Raw genomic sequence first — 19,785 nt, 5'->3', positions numbered from 1 at the left:
ATGTGCCCTCTTATGCTAAGGACAATACAAGTATGTAAAGTCCAGAAATCCAAAACCCCTGTTATTCTGGGAGGCTGGAAACAAGTTTGTTTATCTTCACCTCTCTGATTTACAAGCTTCAGTGTTGGCAAATACATACTGTACTGTTTGCGCAACTAACGGATATTGAACTAAGAATATGACGAACCTATTTCACAAGACCCTTGGAAGTTCGTTACACTGTGTATTATGGAATTAAAACATGTTTTCTTTCAGGAATGGCGATATCAGAGACCATATAATAGACCTATTATATGGTCTCTGGCGATATAAAATGGACTTCTGTATGCACAACGGACTTACATCACACCAGCAGATATAGGATACACCAGCTCGTGTATCCACGTATCTACTAATACTGACCCTGACATAGTGGTGACCCTGACATGGTGGTGAGCCTCACATGGTGGTGATCTGACCCTGACCCATACATAGTGGTGACCCTGACATAGTGGTGACCCTGACATGGTGGTGAGCCTCATACATGGTGGTGATCATACATAGTGGTGACCCTGACATGGTGGTGAGCCTCACATGGTGGTGATCATACATAGTGGTGACCCTGACATGGTGGTGAGCCTCACATGGTGGTGATCATACATAGTGGTGACCCTGACATGGTGGTGAGCCTGACATGGTGGTGAGCCTGACATAGTGGTGTCCCTGACATGGTGTTCTGAAGATGAAGTTTGGACCAGACATTCCCGAAGTGTATGTTATGAGCATGGATCTACTTGAGAGAGGAACGATAACATGCATCAACCCAGTCACCATGCCTCAAGTCCCCTTTCACGACAAGCCTGTGTGGCTGAAGACCATTTCTCAACACGGGTGGCAGATATGAATTAAATTCAAAATTACGTTTCACACCAGATTAAATTTGCAGAGAAAATGGCCTGCATTTTCATTTTTAAAAAGTCTAATAACAGAAACAAACTGTTTTCAAAAGTGATTTATTCTTTCGTCAGATATTTCGACCAGTCAAATTGTTCTACAACCGTGACTCCTGCTTGCGTCATATCTTCCACGGCTTTATCTACCGGAGACGTCCCGCCAGACTCCTCACAGACCTTGCAACGCTCGTCATAACCGCTCAAGTACTTCTCCATACACGTAACACATCGCTTCAGATAGTTGCTGTCGCGAGCACCACACATACTTAGATCAACTACGAACCGAGGGTCACCTTTCGTACTGAAATTCTGCTGCAGTTGAATAGAACTCTGTCTCACGCAACTGGTTGTCGTGCACCCACCAATCAAAACTGTTATAATATTTTCTTCTCTGATTCTTTGAATCCACGCTTTAACACCGTCTGGATCGAAATCCAGGATTCTTGTGTTAGGCTTAATAATCTCTGTGTAGGTTTTGTTTTGGAGACCGTTGGCGACCTCTGAGTCAAATTCGAAGTCATGTTCCCGCCTGAACAGACAGCGGGTCAACAGAAGTGGTACATCATCAGGGAGATGCTTCACGATATGCGCAGATCGGGAGAACACTTGCGAGATGCGTGTGACGTCACCAGGCCCAACTGCTTGCATCCACTGACCCAGGGTGAAGGCCTTTTGGAGATCGATCAGGATTACCCCTATACGCGAGACTTCCATTGCAGCGGATGGTCTTTTTATCACTCGATTTTCACACTGTTTCTGAAAATAATAAATAAGTATTTTGTGAAACATGCCTGCAATGAACAATTCCCGATTATTCTGTATATCACATCCCCGTTTTACTACTGATCCTTGACCCATTCACGTGCTCATTGAGTGACCAGAGTCTACACAACATACAGATGCCCAGTCAGATTACTGTAACGAGGACCCGTGAAGGTCTGGGTTATAAAACTGATATTCAGTAACCCATGCTTGTCTTAAGAGGCCACTAACGGGATCGGGTGGTCAGGCTCGCTGACTTGGTTGACACATGTCATCGGTTCCCAATTGCGCAGATCGATGCTTATGCTGTTCATCACTGGATTTTCTAGTCCAGACTCGATTATTTTCAGACCGCCGCCATATAGCTGGAATATTGCTGAGTGCGGCGTTAAACTAAACTCACTCACTCACACTAATGAGCAAGCAAAATATCAGATAGGAGATGGGATGTATTTTCAAACACAAAGGAATTGGTGCCATTGTACAAAGCAACATTAGCACTACGACAGTCGTAAGTCTGTGCGTTATGGGAGTTACGATCACCTTAAAGTAGCGCTATGGTCGGTTGGTACAACGGCACCCAGGTGATACATTTGATAATCGAGGATGCAAATGATTAGACGATATTTAGGTTATTTACATACAACAAAAGCAGCATCTCGTTAAGTAGGTCTGATTTGGTTATGATTACTATGTTTGTTTGTGTCTTCCAATCATTAAATAGTGATATAATTGTATAATACATATACCGGTTTCTGTTACAACGTACCTGCATTAAAATATGCAGAAATTACGAGAAATTAGCAAGCAGGTCTGATCATATTTCACAAGTTCACATGAGAAACTAGAAAGCACATTCTTTTCTGTTTTGTTTTGAACGACAGGAACAAATCTATTAAGGGTTCAGTCAAATTAATTCCTGAAAAAAGACGTCCGCGGTGGTACGTAGGGCATAATATTTACAGGCATGTTAACCTGGAGTATGTATGGGGTCCAGGGAACTCAAGCAGTCCATTTGCATATGGGTCCTGTGGTAAAACTGTCCAAGACTAAACAACCTCCTCAACCACAGGTGACGTTATTTTGCCAACAGACTGTTATTTGATGAGGAGAGACGAATCTTCCAGTGTCTGAGTCATTCGTTTGAGTATGGCATATTTATAATGAATTTAATTCTAAGCGGTACGAACAGCAATATCAACATACAGAAATATTTCACATGCATACCTACTGTCTGCGTCCAGAGCCATACCACTCTGATTGTTTTTCGCCTGTTTCAATTACTATGTGTGATTTCATATGATGCGTTAGACGTGCGACGTTCTAATAGTGAGCGAAACGTCAGTAAAATATGAAATCACTTACCATCGAAATACTAATCTAAGACTTTATTCACATTCATTAACAATATCAGAAATGAGTGAAGACTTTATAGAGACTCAGAGGACGCATTGCTAACCACTTATATAACTCTATAACTCATGACGTCTCCGTGTCATGATCCGGGAGCCGATGTAGCCGGGAGCCGCGATGGGGTCTGACAGTCGTGCAGTGTACTGCTTGAGATTGACAGTGTACTGCGGGGGTTTGCCAGTGTACTGCTGTACAATCGTACTGCTGGAGATTGACAGTGTACTGCTAGAGATTGACAGTGTACTGCTGTACAATCGTACTGCTGGAGATTGACAGTGTACTGCTAGAGATTGACAGTGTACTGCTGGAGATTGACAGTGTACTGCGGGGTTATGGCTCGGCAGTAGCCGCGAGTAAGACTCCATCGCAGCGCTTGGCCAGGGTTGATGGCACTCGAAATAACTACGATAAACAGTACCTTCAGCTACCAGTTAGTAACACGCAGACGCCTCGCTAGGTGCATGAGATTGCGATCATCTTGATATGTCGTCAGAGTTGGTCCCTTTAATTCAAATGGAATTCGTCGCCACGCGGAAAGCTGTAAGAATCTTGCTGGAATGATACAACTGGGAACCTACAGAGGGCCTTCCTGGTCAGGCTCAACACAGTTACACCCGGACAGACAACTCCACAGTTTTTACTGATCTGATCATGAGTTACCCCCCTTGGACTATTGCGGGAGGAAATGTGTATTTAACATAAAGTATCAAGAATAAATAACATTCAGCTGTATGTATTTACAGTTGTGACGTCATCGACAAGCAGTATAAAATCCAAGACATCATTTATGTTAAGCAATGACTTAAAGATTATAGTCCAGTCGCAAAGCAGTTGGAAGTGAGAGGCGGAAGCCCGAAGTGATGGATGATTTACATGTGTAGACTTTGGTGGAACTGTGTGGGAATTACAAATTGTCGCCATCAGGATGCATCTGTCAGCAAAATATGAGATGCAGACGAGCCAGTTAACAGTTTTCAGAAATGTCACGTGTAGCAATTGTATAGTATACATATAAAAGAACCGTATCATAAATGTTCTTTTAGACAGATTTGAGTAAAGTGTAGAGGAACAAACACTGTCAAATATTAGAACAGAACCTTTGTGTTTCACAACGGAGACATTTGGGACCATTGAGATTAGTGACTGTTACATTTTGTCATTTGACTGTATATATAATGAGGAATACAGTGATATATATATATATCGCAGCTGGGTTTAATTCTACAGTCATTTCAGAATGATCATGGGTGGTTTGGTAAATCACAGACACCCATCATCATCACTGTATTAAATGTTCCAGATAAACATCCCGTAGTTTTCAAATCACACACGGAATATTGGAACACGTCAAAAGTAGCGATAATCAAGATGAACCTAGCTTTAGGGGGTTTCACTTCGCCAAAGACAGCTGCGGATTACAGATCTCCACATTGTGAATTGAAGTATATGCGAGATTTATTCGATTTCTAGGAGTTGAAGAGCAGGGGCGTATATATCCGTGCCACATCCAGGGAGTTAAAGTTTTCCACGGAAATTAATATAACGATTGCCTTCTCCACCACATCTGTAAACTGGTAAAAGGACACTAGCAACTGTTTGCTGAACACGAAAGGGTACCACGGTTTGAAGAGACCGTAACCAACCCATGACTATGCAAGGTGAACCCCCAGTGAGATAGATTAAACAACCCATGATTATGCAAGATGAACCCCTAGTGAGGATAGATTACTAAAGATACGTGAGTATAAACTCGCGCCACAATAGTTACTGACCCGAGTCTCCAGTGCGTGAGATTGTTAAACATCTATGAAATATAGTAAGATGTGTAGCAGATGATCTAACCCTGAGGCTGCGGGGTTCACACGCGATCGCCTCCTGTGACGGTGGAGTGAGTGAGTTTAGTTTTACGCCGCACTCAGCAATATTCCAGTAATATGGTGGCGGTCTGTAAATAATCAAATCTGGACCAGACAACCCAGTGATGAACAGCATGAGCATCGATCTGCGCAATTGGGAACCGATGACATGTGTCAACCAGGCCAGTGAGCCTGACCACCCGATCCCGTTAGTCGCTTCTTACGACAGGCATGGGTTACTGAAGGTTCATTCTATCCCGGACCTTCACGGGTTTGTGACGGTGGAGAATCAGTTAAATCTGGTGTCACATTTACGTGGGTGCAAGAAATCATCAACACCGACTTAAGAACCGATGTGCTCACATAATATACTGAACAAAATTAGAAACGCACTACAGTAAAATGCACCGACGATGCTCAGATATCATGGGTACATTGCAGTCTGACGGGGATATTTCGCATTGTATGGGTGGTGCGTTTCTAATGTTGTTCAGTATATATACATCTCTTATTTTTGTACGATTTGGAACAAGCTGTGGACTTGTGAATGTTAGGTGTGTGACCTATATGACCCTGAGACATGACATGAATGGCACGGACATGTTAGTACTGGCATGTACCAAATAACTGTTTTTACAAATTTTATACGGACATTTCATTTTGTTGTTAAATGTGACATATTCAACAATATGATGATCGCTGAACTGATTTTCCTATATATTTTACCTTGATTATCCATAACGTTCAAAGGAGGGGCACTGAAGGGCAACAAACCAGTGATCCTGGAAGGATTGTACTTACACAATGAAGGAATCACACAGTTTTCAAACTATCTGTTTGCACGTATCATATATACTTCCGTAGCTGCTTGTTAGATCATGTTTTGTATGATTAAAGATATAAATGTAACTGAACGAATTCAAATCCTTTCTTGAAAGGCTTGGGTGTCACTTTGTCTTCTCGAGTACGGATGTCCGAAGGGTGAGAGTTCCACTGTATGTCACCTCTAGAGCTTACTTAGATATATTGATTGCTCACATCCAGTGACATCAGTGTTGTCACACAGCAGGAGTCAGACATTGAAACCGGATGAGCATCCCTTCAGTGCGGGATCACCCTGCCCCCACGTGCACCCGAGCATCACCCTGCCCCCACGTGCACCCGAGGTTCATCCCTCCAGTGCGGGATCACCCTGCCCCCACGCGCACCCGAGCATCACCCTGCCCCTACGTGCACCAGAGGTTCATCCCTCCAGTGCGGGATCACCCTGCCCCCACGCGCACCCGAGCATCACCCTGCCCCCACGTGCACCAGAGGTTCATCCCTGCAGTGCGGGATCACCCTACCCCCACGTGCACCCGAGCATCACCCTGCCCCCACGTGTACCGGAGCATCACCCTGCCCCTACGTGCACCCGAGGTTCATCCCTCCAGTGCGGGATCACCCTGCCCCACGAGCATCAGCCTGCCCCCACCCGAGCATCACCCTGCCCCCACGTGCAGCGGAGCATCACCCTGCCCCCACACGTGCACCCGAGGTTCATCCTCCAGTGCGGGATCACCCTGCCCCCACGCGCACCCGAGCATCACCCTGCCCCTACGTGCACCCGAGCATCACCCTGCCCCTACGTGTACCCGAGCATCACCCTGCCCCTACGTGCACCCGAGCATCACCCTGCCCCTACGTGCACCCGAGGTCCATCCCTCCAGTGCGGGATCACCCTGCCCCCACGTGCACCCGAGCATCATCCTGCCCCTACGTGCACCCGAGGTTCATCCCCTGCAGTGCACCCGATCACCCTACCCAGCACCCTTCAGTGCGGGATCACCTGAGGCCCAGTACTGAGGATCAGCATCCCTCCAGTGTGGGATCACCCTGCCCCACGTGCACCCGAGGCTCAGTACTGGATCAGCATCCCTCCAGTGCGGGATCACCCTGCCCCCACGTGCACCCGAGGCCCAGTACTGGATCAGCATCCCTCCAGTGCGGGATCACCCTGCCCCCACGTGCACACGAGGCTCAGTACTGGATCAGCATCCCTCCAGTGCGGGATCACCCTGCCCCCACGTGCACCCGAGGCTCAGTACTGGATCAGCATCCCTCCAGTGCGGGATCACCCTGCCCCCACGTGCACCCGAGGCCCAGTACTGGATCAGCATCCCTCCAGTGCGGGATCACCCTGCCCCCACGTGCACCCGAGGCTCAGTACTGGATCAGCATCCCTCCAGTGCGGGATCACCCTGCCCCCCCACGTGCACCTGAGGCTCCAGTACTGGATCAGCATCCCTCCAGTGCGGGATCACCCTGCCCCCACGTGCACCCGAGGCCCAGTACTGGATCAGCATCCCTCCAGTGCGGGATCACCCTGCCCCCACGTGCACCCGAGGCTCAGTACTGGATCAGCATCCCTCCAGTGCGGGATCACCCGAGGCTCAGTTACAACTTTTACAGAAGACTGTTCAAAGGTCCTGTGTACTGACACATTTGTCAGGTTCTAGGATGCGACAACATCAACGTCTCAAACAATGTAAGCTCTAGCTGCCAATACTCACCTTTTTGTAAGCACTAGCAGCCTATTCTCACCTCCTTGTAAGCACTAGCAGCCTATTCTCACCACCTTGTAAGCACTAGCCTCATATTCTCACCACCTTGTAAGCACTAGCAGCCTATTCTCACCACCTTGTAAGCACTAGCAGCCTATTCTCACCACCTTGTAAGCACTAACAGCCTATTCTCACCACCTTGTAAGCACTAGCAGCCTATTCTCACCACCTTGTAAGCTCTACCCGCCTATGCTCATCTCTTTGTATATAATATAATATTTACTAAGCGTAATTAGTGAAGGGTCACTTATATAATTTAATCTGCCCAATCACAATTGATAGAACACTAAACAAGGTTTGTCATGGATGAAAATTTAATTATTAAACGTAATGTTCAGCAAATGTCACAAAAACGTCACAGGGCCGATAACTCCAGCTGCATCCTGGATGACAGATTAGAACCGATCAAAGATCACATGGAACGGTCAACGTCAATATCTGGTGTAACCACCATTACCACGCAAAGTTGTGTCACAACGAGAACCTTGCACCTTATTAATGTGATCTCCTTGCCTTGTCAAAGATGTCTTTCCATGTAAAGCAGTGCAGTATTCAAGTACATTCCATGTAATTTCACAAAATTGATTTACCGGTTCATGATGAAATTAAACCATAGGGTAAAGAAGTATGTTATGAAGGCTCACTGTAAAATGTACATGCAAGCAGACAGCCTACGAAACATACGTTTTGAAAATATATATCTCTTTTTCAAATCCAGATTTGAAAATGCACCCTCCCCTGACCACATGCTGTGCAGGGTTAGGGCTGTACACTTATTTGATGCTGACATCACCATGTTGAAGATTTTATTTTCAGAAAATAAGTAAAATTTGAAATTTCATATATGCTAATCAAATTAATCTCTTTAGTCATCAACATTAGTTGTGAAAGGGTTGTCAGGATATTTACTCTAAGGCACTATCTATTCTAGTAGTAAATTCTAAGGTTGACCTTTGTCATCGCCAGACTCTTGCTTGGCGCCGTTACAGCCCTGTCACTCATGGGCAAAAAACATCTACACTGCTGAGGAGTAGCCGATGGGAAACCCACCGGGTCTTTGGAGATTTGTATCCCGGCCTTTAAGTTCATAAAGAACGCTTGGGGTATTGCCTGCCATTCCCTGCATGTGTAGCGCTAGACGGAGGTCAGCAAGAGTCCGTGGAATAGGGCGGTTTCTTTAACTCATCCCAGGCATGCTCAGTTGGGTTAAGATCCGGGCTACAAGCTGACCACTCCATTCTCAGGATACCCTGCTGCTGCAGGAAGTCATTCACGATACGTTCACTGTGTGGTCTGTCACTGTCATCTTGAAACTGGGGTGGCCCACGATACGTCCACTGTGTGGTCTGTCACTGTCATCTTGAAACTGGGGTGGCCCACGATACGTTCACTGTGTGGTCTGTCACTGTCATCTTGAAACTGGGGTGGCCCACAATACGTTCACTGTGTGGTCTGTCACTGTCATCTTGAAACTGGGGAGACCCACGATACGTTCACTGTGTGGTCTGTCACTGTCATCTTGAAACTGGGGTGGCCCACGATACGTCCACTGTGTGGTCTGTCACTGTCATCTTGAAACTGGGGTGGCCCACGATACGTTCACTGTGTGGTCTGTCACTGTCATCTTGAAACTGGGGTGGCCCACGATACGTTCACTGTGTGGTCTGTCACTGTCATCTTGAAACTGGGGTGGCCCACGATACGTTCACTGTGTGGTCTGTCACTGTCATCTTGAAACTGGGGTGGCCCACGATACGTTCACTGTGTGGTCTGTCACTGTCATCTTGAAACTGGGGAGACCCACGATACGTTCACTGTGGTCTGTCACTGTCATCTTGAAACTGGGGAGACCCACGATACGTCCACTGTGTGGTCTGTCACTGTCATCTTGAAACTGGGGTGGCCCACGATACGTTCACTGTGTGGTCTGTCACTGTCATCTTGAAACTGGGGTGGCCCACGATACGTTCACTGTGTGGTCTGTCACTGTCATCTTGAAACTGGGGAGACCCACGATACGTCCACTGTGTGGTCTGTCACTGTCATCTTGAAACTGGGGTGGCCCACGATACGTTCACTGTGTGGTCTGTCACTGTCATCTTGAAACTGGGGAGACCCACGATACGTTCACTGTGTGGTCTGTCACTGTCATCTTGAAACTGGGGTGGCCCACGATACGTTCACTGTGTGGTCTGTCACTGTCATCTTGAAACTGGGGTGGCCCACGATACGTTCACTGTGTGGTCTGTCACTGCCATCTTGAAACTGGGGTGGCCCACGATACGTTCACTGTGTGTCTTCTGTCATCTTGAGAGCCTGGGGTTATTACGATGTTCATCTTGGTCTGAAATCTGGGGGGTGGCCCACGATACGTTCACTGTGTGGTCTGTCACTGTCATCTTGAAACTGGGGTTGACCCACGATACGTTCACTGTGTGGTCTGTCACTGTCATCTTGAGAGCTGGGAGTGGCCCACGATACGTTCACTGTGTGGTCTGTCACTGTCATCTTGAAACTGGGGTGGCCCACGATACGTTCACTGTGTGGTCTGTCACTGTCATCTTGAAACTGGGGTGGCCCACGATACGTCCACTGTGTGGTCTGTCACTGTCATCTTGAAACTGGGAGTGGCCCACGATACGTCCACTGTGTGGTCTGTCACTGTCATCTTGAAACTGGGGTGGCCCACGATACGTTCACTGTGTGGTCTGTCACTGTCATCTTGAAACTGGGGTGGCCCACGATACGTTCACTGTGTGGTCTGTCACTGTCATCTTGAAACTGGGGTGGCCCACGATACGTTCACTGTGTGGTCTGTCACTGTCATCTTGAAACTGGGGTGGCCCACGATACGTTCACTGTGTGGTCTGTCACTGTCATCTTGAAACTGGGGTGGCCCACGATACGTTCACTGTGTGGTCTGTCACTGTCATCTTGAAACTGGGGTGGCCCACGATACGTTCACTGTGTGGTCTGTCACTGTCATCTTGAAACTGGGGTGGCCCACGATACGTTCACTGTGTGGTCTGTCACTGTCATCTTGAAACTGGGGTGGCCCACGATACGTTCACTGTGTGGTCTGTCACTGTCATCTTGAAACTGGGGTGGCCCACGATACGTCCACTGTGTGGTCTGTCACTGTCATCTTGAAACTGGGGTGGCCCACGATACGTCCACTGTGTGGTCTGTCACTGTCATCTTGAAACTGGGGTGGCCCACGATACGTCCACTGTGTGGTCTGTCACTGTCATCTTGAAACTGGGGTGGCCCACGATACGTCCACTGTGTGGTCTGTCACTGTCATCTTGAAACTGGGGTGGCCCACGATACGTCCACTGTGTGGTCTGTCACTGTCATCTTGAAACTGGGGTGGCCCACGATACGTCCACTGTGTGGTCTGTCACTGTCATCTTGAAACTGGGGTGGCCCACGATACGTCCACTGTGTGGTCTGTCACTGTCATCTTGAAACTGGGGTGGCCCACGATACGTCCACTGTGTGGTCTGTCACTGTGTCTCATCTTGAAACTGGGTGGCCCACGATACGTCCACTGTGTGGTCTGTCACTGTCATCTTGAAACTGGGGTGGCCCACGATACGTTCACTGTGTGGTCTGTCACTGTCATCTTGAAACTGGGGTGGCCCACGATACGTTCACTGTGTGGTCTGTCACTGTCATCTTGAAACTGGGGTGGCCCACGATACGTTCACTGTGTGGTCTGTCACTGTCATCTTGAAACTGGGGTGGCCCACGATACGTTCACTGTGTGGTCTGTCACTGTCATCTTGAAACTGGGGTGGCCCACGATACGTTCACTGTGTGGTCTGTCACTGTCATCTTGAAACTGGGGTGGCCCACGATACGTTCACTGTGTGGTCTGTCACTGTCATCTTGAAACTGGGGTGGCCCACGATACGTTCACTGTGTGGTCTGTCACTGTCATCTTGAAACTGGGGTGGCCCACGATACGTTCACTGTGTGGTCTGTCACTGTCATCTTGAAACTGGGGTGGCCCACGATACGTTCACTGTGTGGTCTGTCACTGTCATCTTGAAACTGGGGTGGCCCCACGATACGTTCACTGTGTGGTCTGTCACTGTCATCTTGAAACTGGGGTGGCCCACGATACGTTCACTGTGTGGTCTGTCACTGTCATCTTGAAACTGGGGTGGCCCACGATACGTTCACTGTGTGGTCTGTCACTGTCATCTTGAAACTGGGGTGGCCCACGATACGTTCACTGTGTGGTCTGTCACTGTCATCTTGAAACTGGGGTGGCCCACGATACGTTCACTGTGTGGTCTGTCACTGTCATCTTGAAACTGGGGTGGCCCACGATACGTTCACTGTGTGGTCTGTCACTGTCATCTTGAAACTGGGGTGGCCCACGATACGTTCACTGTGTGGTCTGTCACTGTCATCTTGAAACTGGGGTGGGCCACGATACGTTCACTGTGTGGTCTGTCACTGTCATCTTGAAACTGGGGTGGCCCACGATACGTTCACTGTGTGGTCTGTCACTGTCATCTTGAAACTGGGGTGGCCCACGATACGTTCACTGTGTGGTCTGTCACTGTCATCTTGAAACTGGGGTGGCCCACGATACGTTCACTGTGTGGTCTGTCACTGTCATCTTGAAACTGGGGTGGCCCACGATACGTTCACTGTGTGGTCTGTCACTGTCATCTTGAAACTGGGGTGGCCCACGATACGTTCACTGTGTGGTCTGTCACTGTCATCTTGAAACTGGGGTGGCCCACGATACGTCCACTGTGTGGTCTGTCACTGTCATCTTGAAACTGGGGTGGCCCACGATACGTCCACTGTGTGGTCTGTCACTGTCATCTTGAAACTGGGGTGGCCCACGATACGTTCCACTGTGTGGTCTGTCACTGTCATCTTGAAACTGGGGTGGCCCACGATACGTCCACTGTGTGGTCTGTCACTGTCATCTTGAAACTGGGTGGCCCACGATACGTTCACTGTGTGGTCTGTCACTGTCATCTTGAAACTGGGGTGGCCCACGATACGTCCACTGTGTGGTCTGTCACTGTCATCTTGAAACTGGGGTGGCCCACGATACGTCCACTGTGTGGTCTGTCACTGTCATCTTGAAACTGGGGTGGCCCACGATACGTTCACTGTGTGGTCTGTCACTGTCATCTTGAAACTGGGGTGGCCCACGATACGTCCACTGTGTGGTCTGTCACTGTCATCTTGAAACTGGGGTGGCCCACGATACGTCCACTGTGTGGTCTGTCACTGTCATCTTGAAACTGGGGTGGCCCACGATACGTCCACTGTGTGGTCTGTCACTGTCATCTTGAAACTGGGGTGGCCCACGATACGTCCACTGTGTGGTCTGTCACTGTCATCTTGAAACTGGGGTGGCCCACGATACGTCCACTGTGTGGTCTGTCACTGTCATCTTGAAACTGGGGTGGCCCACGATACGTTCACTGTGTGGTCTGTCACTGTCATCTTGAAACTGGGTGGCCCACGATACGTCCACTGTGTGGTCTGTCACTGTCATCTTGAAACTGGGGTGGCCCACGATACGTCCACTGTGTGGTCTGTCACTGTCATCTTGAAACTGGGGTGGCCCACGATACGTTCACTGTGTGGTCTGTCACTGTCATCTTGAAACTGGGGTGGCCCACGATACGATACGTTCACTGTCACTGTGGGGTCTGTCACTGTCATCATCTTGAAACTGGGGTGGCCCCACGATACGTTCACTGTGTGGTCTGTCACTGTCATCTTGAAACTGGGGTGGCCCACGATACGTCCACTGTGTGGTCTGTCACTGTCATCTTGAAACTGGGGTGGCCCACGATACGTTCACTGTGTGGTCTGTCACTGTCATCTTGAAACTGGGGTGGCCCACGATACGTTCACTGTGGGTCTGTCACTGTCATCTTGAAACTGGGTGGCCCACGATACGTTCACTGTGTGGTCTGTCACTGTCATCTTGAAACTGGGGTGGCTCCACGATACGTCCACTGTGTGGTCTGTCACTGTCATCTTGAAACTGGGGTGGCCCACGATACGTTCACTGTGTGGTCTGTCACTGTCATCTTGAAACTGGGGTGGCCCACGATACGTCCACTGTGTGGTCTGTCACTGTCATCTTGAAACTGGGTGGCCCACGATACGTTCACTGTGGGTCTGTCACTGTCATCTTGAAACTGGGGTGGCCCACGATACGTCCACTGTGTGGTCTGTCACTGTCATCTTGAAACTGGGGTGGCCCACGATACGTTCACTGTGTGGTCTGTCACTGTCATCTTGAAACTGGGTGGCCCACGATACGTTCACTGTGTGGTCTGTCACTGTCATCTTGAAACTGGGTGGCCCACGATACGTTCACTGTGTGGTCTGTCACTGTCATCTTGAAACTGGGTGGCCCACGATACGTTCACTGTGGTCTGTCACTGTCATCTTGAAACTGGGGTGGCCCACGATACGTTCACTGTGTGTCTGTCACTGTCATCTTGAAACTGGGGTGGCCCACGATACGTTCACTGTGTGGTCTGTCACTGTCATCTTGAAACTGGGGTGGCCCACGATACGTTCACTGTGTGGTCTGTCACTGTCATCTTGAAACTGGGGTGGCCCACGATACGTTCACTGTGTGGTCTGTCACTGTCATCTTGAAACTGGGGTGGCCCACGATACGTTCACTGTGTGGTCTGTCACTGTCATCTTGAAACTGGGGTGGCCCACGATACGTTCACTGTGTGGTCTGTCACTGTCATCTTGAAACTGGGGTGGCCCACGATACGTTCACTGTGTGGTCTGTCACTGTCATCTTGAAACTGGGGTGGCCCACGATACGTTCACTGTGTGGTCTGTCACCGTCATCTTGAAACTGGGGTGGCCCACGATACGTTCACTGTGTGGTCTGTCACTGTCATCTTGAAACTGGGGTGGCCCACGATACGTTCACTGTGGTCTGTCACCGTCATCTTGAAACTGGGGTGGCCCACGATACGTCCACTGTGTGGTCTGTCACTGTCATCTTGAAACTGGGGTGGCCCACGATACGTTCACTGTGTGGTCTGTCACCGTCATCTTGAAACTGGGGTGGCCCACGATACGTTCACTGTGTGTCTGTCACTGTCATCTTGAAACTGGGGTGGCCCACGATACGTTCCACTGTGTGGTCTGTCACCGTCATCTTGAAACTGGGGTGGCCCACGATACGTTCACTGTGTGGTCTGTCACTGTCATCTTGAAACTGGGTGGCCCACGATACGTTCACTCACTGTGGTCTGTCACTGTCATCTTGAAACTGGGGTGGCCCACGATACGTTCACCGTGTGGTCTGTCACTGTCATCTTGAAACTGGGGTGGCCCACGATACGTTCACTGTGTGGTCTGTCACTGTCATCTTGAAACTGGGGTGGCCCACGATACGTTCCACTGTGTGGTCTGTCACCGTCATCTTGAAACTGGGGTGGCCCACGATACGTTCACTGTGTGGTCTGTCACTGTCATCTTGAAACTGGGGTGGCCCACGATACGTCCACTGTGTGGTCTGTCACTGTCATCTTGAAACTGGGGTGGCCCACGATACGTTCACTGTGTGGTCTGTCACTGTCATCTTGAAACTGGGGTGGCCCACGATACGTTCACTGTGTGGTCTGTCACTGTCATCTTGAAACTGGGGTGGCCCCACGATACGTTCACTGTGTGGTCTGTCACTGTCATCTTGAAACTGGGGTGGCCCACGATACGTCCACTGTGTGGTCTGTCACTGTCATCTTGAAACTGGGGGCCCACGATACGTTCACTGTGTGGTCTGTCACCGTCATCTTGAAACTGGGGTGGCCCACGATACGTCCACTGTGTGGTCTGTCACTGTCATCTTGAAACTGGGGTGGCCCACGATACGTTCACTGTGTGGTCTGTCACTGTCATCTTGAAACTGGTGGCCCACATACGTACGATCGTTCACTGTGTGGTCTGTCACTGTCATCTTGAAACTGGGGAAACGGCCCACGATACGTTCACTGTGTGGTCTGTCACTGTCATCTTGAAACTGGGGTGGCCCACGATACGTTCACTGTGTGGTCTGTCACTGTCATCTTGAAACTGGGGTGGCCCACGATACGTTCACTGTGTGGTCTGTCACTGTCATCTTGAAACTGGGTGGCCTTACGATACGTTCACTGTGTGGTCTGTCACTGTCATCTTGAAACTGGGGTGGCCCACGATACGTTCACTGTGTGGTCTGTCACTGTCATCTTGAAACTGGGGTGGCCTGACGATACGTTCACTGTGTGGTCTGTCACTGTCATCTTGAAACTGGGGTGGCCCACGATACGTTCACTGTGTGGTCTGTCACTGTCATCTTGAAACTGGGGTGGCCCACGATACGTTCACTGTGTGGTCTGTCACCGTCATCTTGAAACTGGGGTGGCCCACGATACGTTCACTGTGTGGTCTGTCACTGTCATCTTGAAACTGGGGTGGCCCACGATACGTTCACTGTGTGGTCTGTCACTGTCATCTTGAAACTGGGGTGGCCCACGATACGTTCACTGTGTGGTCTGTCACTGTCATCTTGAAACTGGGGTGGCCCACGATACGTTCACTGTGTGGTCTGTCACTGTCATCTTGAAACTGGGGTGGCCCACGATACGTTCACTGTGTGGTCTGTCACTGTCATCTTGAAACTGGGGTGGCCCACGATACGTTCACTGTGTGGTCTGTCACTGTCATCTTGAAACTGGGGTGGCCCACGATACTTGAAACTGTTCACTGTGTGGTCTGTCACTGTCATCTTGAAACTGGGGTGGCCCACGATACGTTCACTGTGTGGTCTGTCACTGTCATCTTGAAACTGGGGTGGCCCACGATACGTCCACTGTGTGGTCTGTCACTGTCATCTTGAAACTGGGGTGGCACGATACGTTCACTGTGTGGTCTGTCACTGTCATCTTGAAACTGGGGTGGCCCACGATACGTTCACTGTGTGGTCTGTCACTGTCATCTTGAAACTGGGGTGGCCCACGATACGTTCACTGTGTGGTCTGTCACTGTCATCTTGAAACTGGGGTGGCCCACGATACGTTCACTGTGTGGTCTGTCACTGTCATCTTGAAACTGGGGTGGCCCACGATACGTTCACTGTGTGGTCTGTCACTGTCATCTTGAAACTGGGGTGGCCCACGATACGTTCACTGTGTGGTCTGTCACTGTCATCTTGAAACTGGGGTGGCCCACGATACGTTCACTGTGTGGTCTGTCACTGTCATCTTGAAACTGGGGTGGCCCACGATACGTTCACTGTGTGGTCTGTCACTGTCATCTTGAAACTGGGGTGGCCCACGATACGTTCACTGTGTGGTCTGTCACTGTCATCTTGAAACTGGGGTGGTCCACGATACGTTCACTGTGTGGTCTGTCACTGTCATCTTGAAACTAGGGTGGCCCACGATACGTTCACTGTGTGGTCTGTCACTGTCATCTTGAAACTGGGGTGGCCCACGATACGTTCACTGTGTGGTCTGTCACTGTCATCTTGAAACTGGGGTGGCCCACGATACGTTCACTGTGTGGTCTGTCACTGTCATCTTGAAACTGGGGTGGTCCACGATACGTTCACTGTGTGGTCTGTCACTGTCATCTTGAAACTGGAGAGACCCACAATACGCAGGAATTCATTCACAATTCGTCCACTGTGTGGTCTGTCACTGTCATCTTGAAACTGGGGAGACCCACAATACGCAGGAAGTTGACGTATAAATAGTACAACACATGGAACAATAATGTCGTCTCTGTATCGTTGAGCTGTGAGATTTCCTGTGAGCCCTCCCAGTAGCCGTATTCCGACCCCATATAATCACCAAACCGCCACCAAATCAGTCATGGGTTGCTACTGTTGCATTAGCAAAATGACGTCGATAAACCCGTCTACGACCATTATTAAATGAGAGGTTTCACCTGCACCCATCGGAAAAAAGAACAGATGACCACTGGCGTTGATTCCAACGAATATGAGCACGACAGAACGCCATCCGTGCCTGACGATGACGAGGGGTCGGTCATTCCAGTTCTGACTGCCGGTTGCCGAGCCCTAAGACCCACAGAACGTAGGCGGCGGCCTATGGTGGACACACTAATCCTGGTGTTGTTGACGGTAAAGTGTTCAGGTTGAAGATCTGTTGCAGTTCTGAGGTGACCATCTTGACGCTGCGTGGTGACACGAGGTCGACCTGGCCTTGGAGCACACACCACAGTTTCTGTCGCCTGGAATCCTTGCCACAGTCTACCGATGACGCTCAGAGACACATTACCCAAATGTCTGGCAACTTGTCGTTGACTTTCTCCTGTACAAAGCATTCTTATTGCTTGGTCTCCTCACTCAGAAACGCCTCATTTTGAAACCATGCTGTGAATAAAGATAAAGGATCTAAAGTGTAAAGACCAATGTCACTTGACAACTTTCATTACACATTTTCCATGTGCATTGACCCATCACTGGATGTGTTAGCGTCAGCTTTTTGGAGCACGGATAACGACACACCAAATATCAAGAAAATTGATCTTCATTCAATCATCATTTTTGGGATTGTGAGCTAACCATCCCTGAAGAGACTAGTGCGTGCGACAAAGTGAGGTATTGTGTAATGTCAATCGATGGCTAGGTGACTATCAACATTAATGAAAACTGCTGAAAATTAAATGAACAAAATATATAGGTGAACCTTGACTCATGACGTTTAGTATATATAATAAAGAATTTGTCATCCACAAAGTGTCCTGCCTTTCTTACTGTTCCAGAAGAGAAACGTGTAGAGGTTTAACACATAAACATCATATAGGGGACACCACCTGTCTCTGTCAAGGGGACATCCCATCTCTCACTACATCAGGGCCAGTCCCCAGAGACCAGGTCCCCAGAGACCAGCTGTGGCAGGAAGGGACAGTCCCCAGAGACCAGCTGTAGCGGGAAGGGGACAGTCCCCAGAGACCAGCTGTAGCGGGAAGGGGACAGTCCCCAGAGACCAGCTGTAGCGGGAAGGGGACAGTCCCCAGAGAAGGGCGGGAGGGGACACCAGAGACCAGCTGTAGCGGGAAGGGGAGATTCACCAGAGACCAGCTGTAGCGGGAGGGGAGATTCACCAGAGACCAGCTGTAGCGGGAGGGGTAGATTCACCAGAGACCAGCTGTAGCGGAAGGGGAGATTCACCAGAGACCAGCTGTAGCGGGAGGGGTAGATTCACCAGAGACCAGCTGTAGCGGGAGGGGAGAATCACCAGAGACCAGCTGTAGCGGGAAGGGGAGATTCACCAGAGACCAGCTGTAGCAGGAGGGGAGATTCACCAGAGACCAGCTGTAGCGAGAAGGGGAGATTCACCAGAGATCCACCGCCCTTATCATTATCGTTTTGGCAATAATCAAACTTTCATATATATTTGCCAATCAGTTTGTACCGAATCTACTTTACTGCTACCTTTATTCTTTTGCAGTGCTTTGCATTTATTTGTAGGCTTAGTAAAATTAAGATACTAATTTCAGATATTTACTTATATAACATTGCTTTGTTGTTGATTTACGCCGTCACAAATATGGACCTCGTCAAGTGCCAATCTTCTGTCCATTATCCAGCCAAGCAACATGTATAGTATGACCAGAAATTATTGAGAATTTTAGGAAGATGTTTAATTGGATTTCTAGTATAAACAACCTTGACCAGCTATCAAGTGCTTGGTTTCATTCAAGAGAGACAACTCCGTTAATCCTCTTTCATTAGTTTGTGAAGAGTTATCCCCCTTTGTTTACTTGCTAGCAGACTACATTTTCAGTGATCCTCAGTATGGATGATTTAGAGAAGAGGAAGTTGATTTTAGAGTATTATAACAAGGACATTAGATCAGCTAAAGTGATTTCAAGTAGAACAGGCATCCCTTTGTCCACTGTTTCGAAAAATATTGCAAATGGATATGGCATTGAGCACCAGGGAGGCGCAGGTAGGCCCAGAAAGTTGACTGTCGGTGACAGGAGGCGGCTTGGTATTCTTTTTTCTAAGAACAAACGAAGGAGTTAAGAAAACTTAAGGCTGGATATGATTGATAGAGGAACTGTGGCTGTCTGTAAGGAGACAATTAGAACTGAGCTGCATGCAATGGGTTGGCAGAAAAGTCGAGGAATTCCATCACCGATCATGAAACCTGAACAAAAGGAGCGAAGGTTGAACTGGTGCTTACA

The 19,785-nt window shown here is 49.0% G+C and overlaps 2 protein-coding genes across 2 annotated transcripts; one reads left to right on the top strand and one right to left on the bottom strand.

Moving 5' to 3' along the window:
* Window positions 1-973: 973 nt before the first annotated feature.
* Window positions 974-3,728, bottom strand: LOC124278767. Its single transcript, XM_046714537.1, has 2 exons — window positions 3,526-3,728; window positions 974-1,688 (listed from the first exon to the last, which is right to left on the bottom strand). The coding sequence occupies exon 2, from the start codon at window positions 1,644-1,646 to the stop codon at window positions 993-995; it is 654 nt and encodes a 217-aa protein (XP_046570493.1). The 5' UTR covers window positions 1,647-1,688; window positions 3,526-3,728; the 3' UTR covers window positions 974-992.
* LOC124278793 (vegetative cell wall protein gp1-like) lies at window positions 3,225-7,442 on the top strand. Its single transcript, XM_046714567.1, has 2 exons — window positions 3,225-3,347; window positions 6,069-7,442. The coding sequence occupies exons 1-2, from the start codon at window positions 3,225-3,227 to the stop codon at window positions 7,440-7,442; spliced, it is 1,497 nt and encodes a 498-aa protein (XP_046570523.1).
* Window positions 7,443-19,785: the final 12,343 nt, after the last annotated feature.

Source organism: Haliotis rubra, unplaced genomic scaffold (genome assembly GCF_003918875.1).
Source record: "Haliotis rubra isolate DU_JTF1 unplaced genomic scaffold, ASM391887v1 Scf241, whole genome shotgun sequence".
NCBI lineage: Eukaryota > Metazoa > Mollusca > Gastropoda > Lepetellida > Haliotidae > Haliotis > Haliotis rubra.
Note: the sequence above shows the minus strand (reverse complement) of the source record. Positions and strands in the feature narration are given on the sequence as shown.

What these genes read in the sequence shown, in the direction of transcription:
- LOC124278793 (XM_046714567.1), top strand. Translation starts at nt 3,225, where the DNA reads ATGGGGTCTGACAGTCGTGCAGTGTACTGCTTGAGATTGACAGTGTAC. An exon ending in TACTGCTAGAGATTGACAGT is followed by an intron (nt 3,348 to 6,068) that starts GTACTGCTGTAC and finishes GCATCCCTTCAG; the next exon opens with TGCGGGATCACCCTGCCCCC.
- LOC124278767 (XM_046714537.1), bottom strand. Translation starts at nt 1,646, where the DNA reads ATGGAAGTCTCGCGTATAGGGGTAATCCTGATCGATCTCCAAAAGGCC.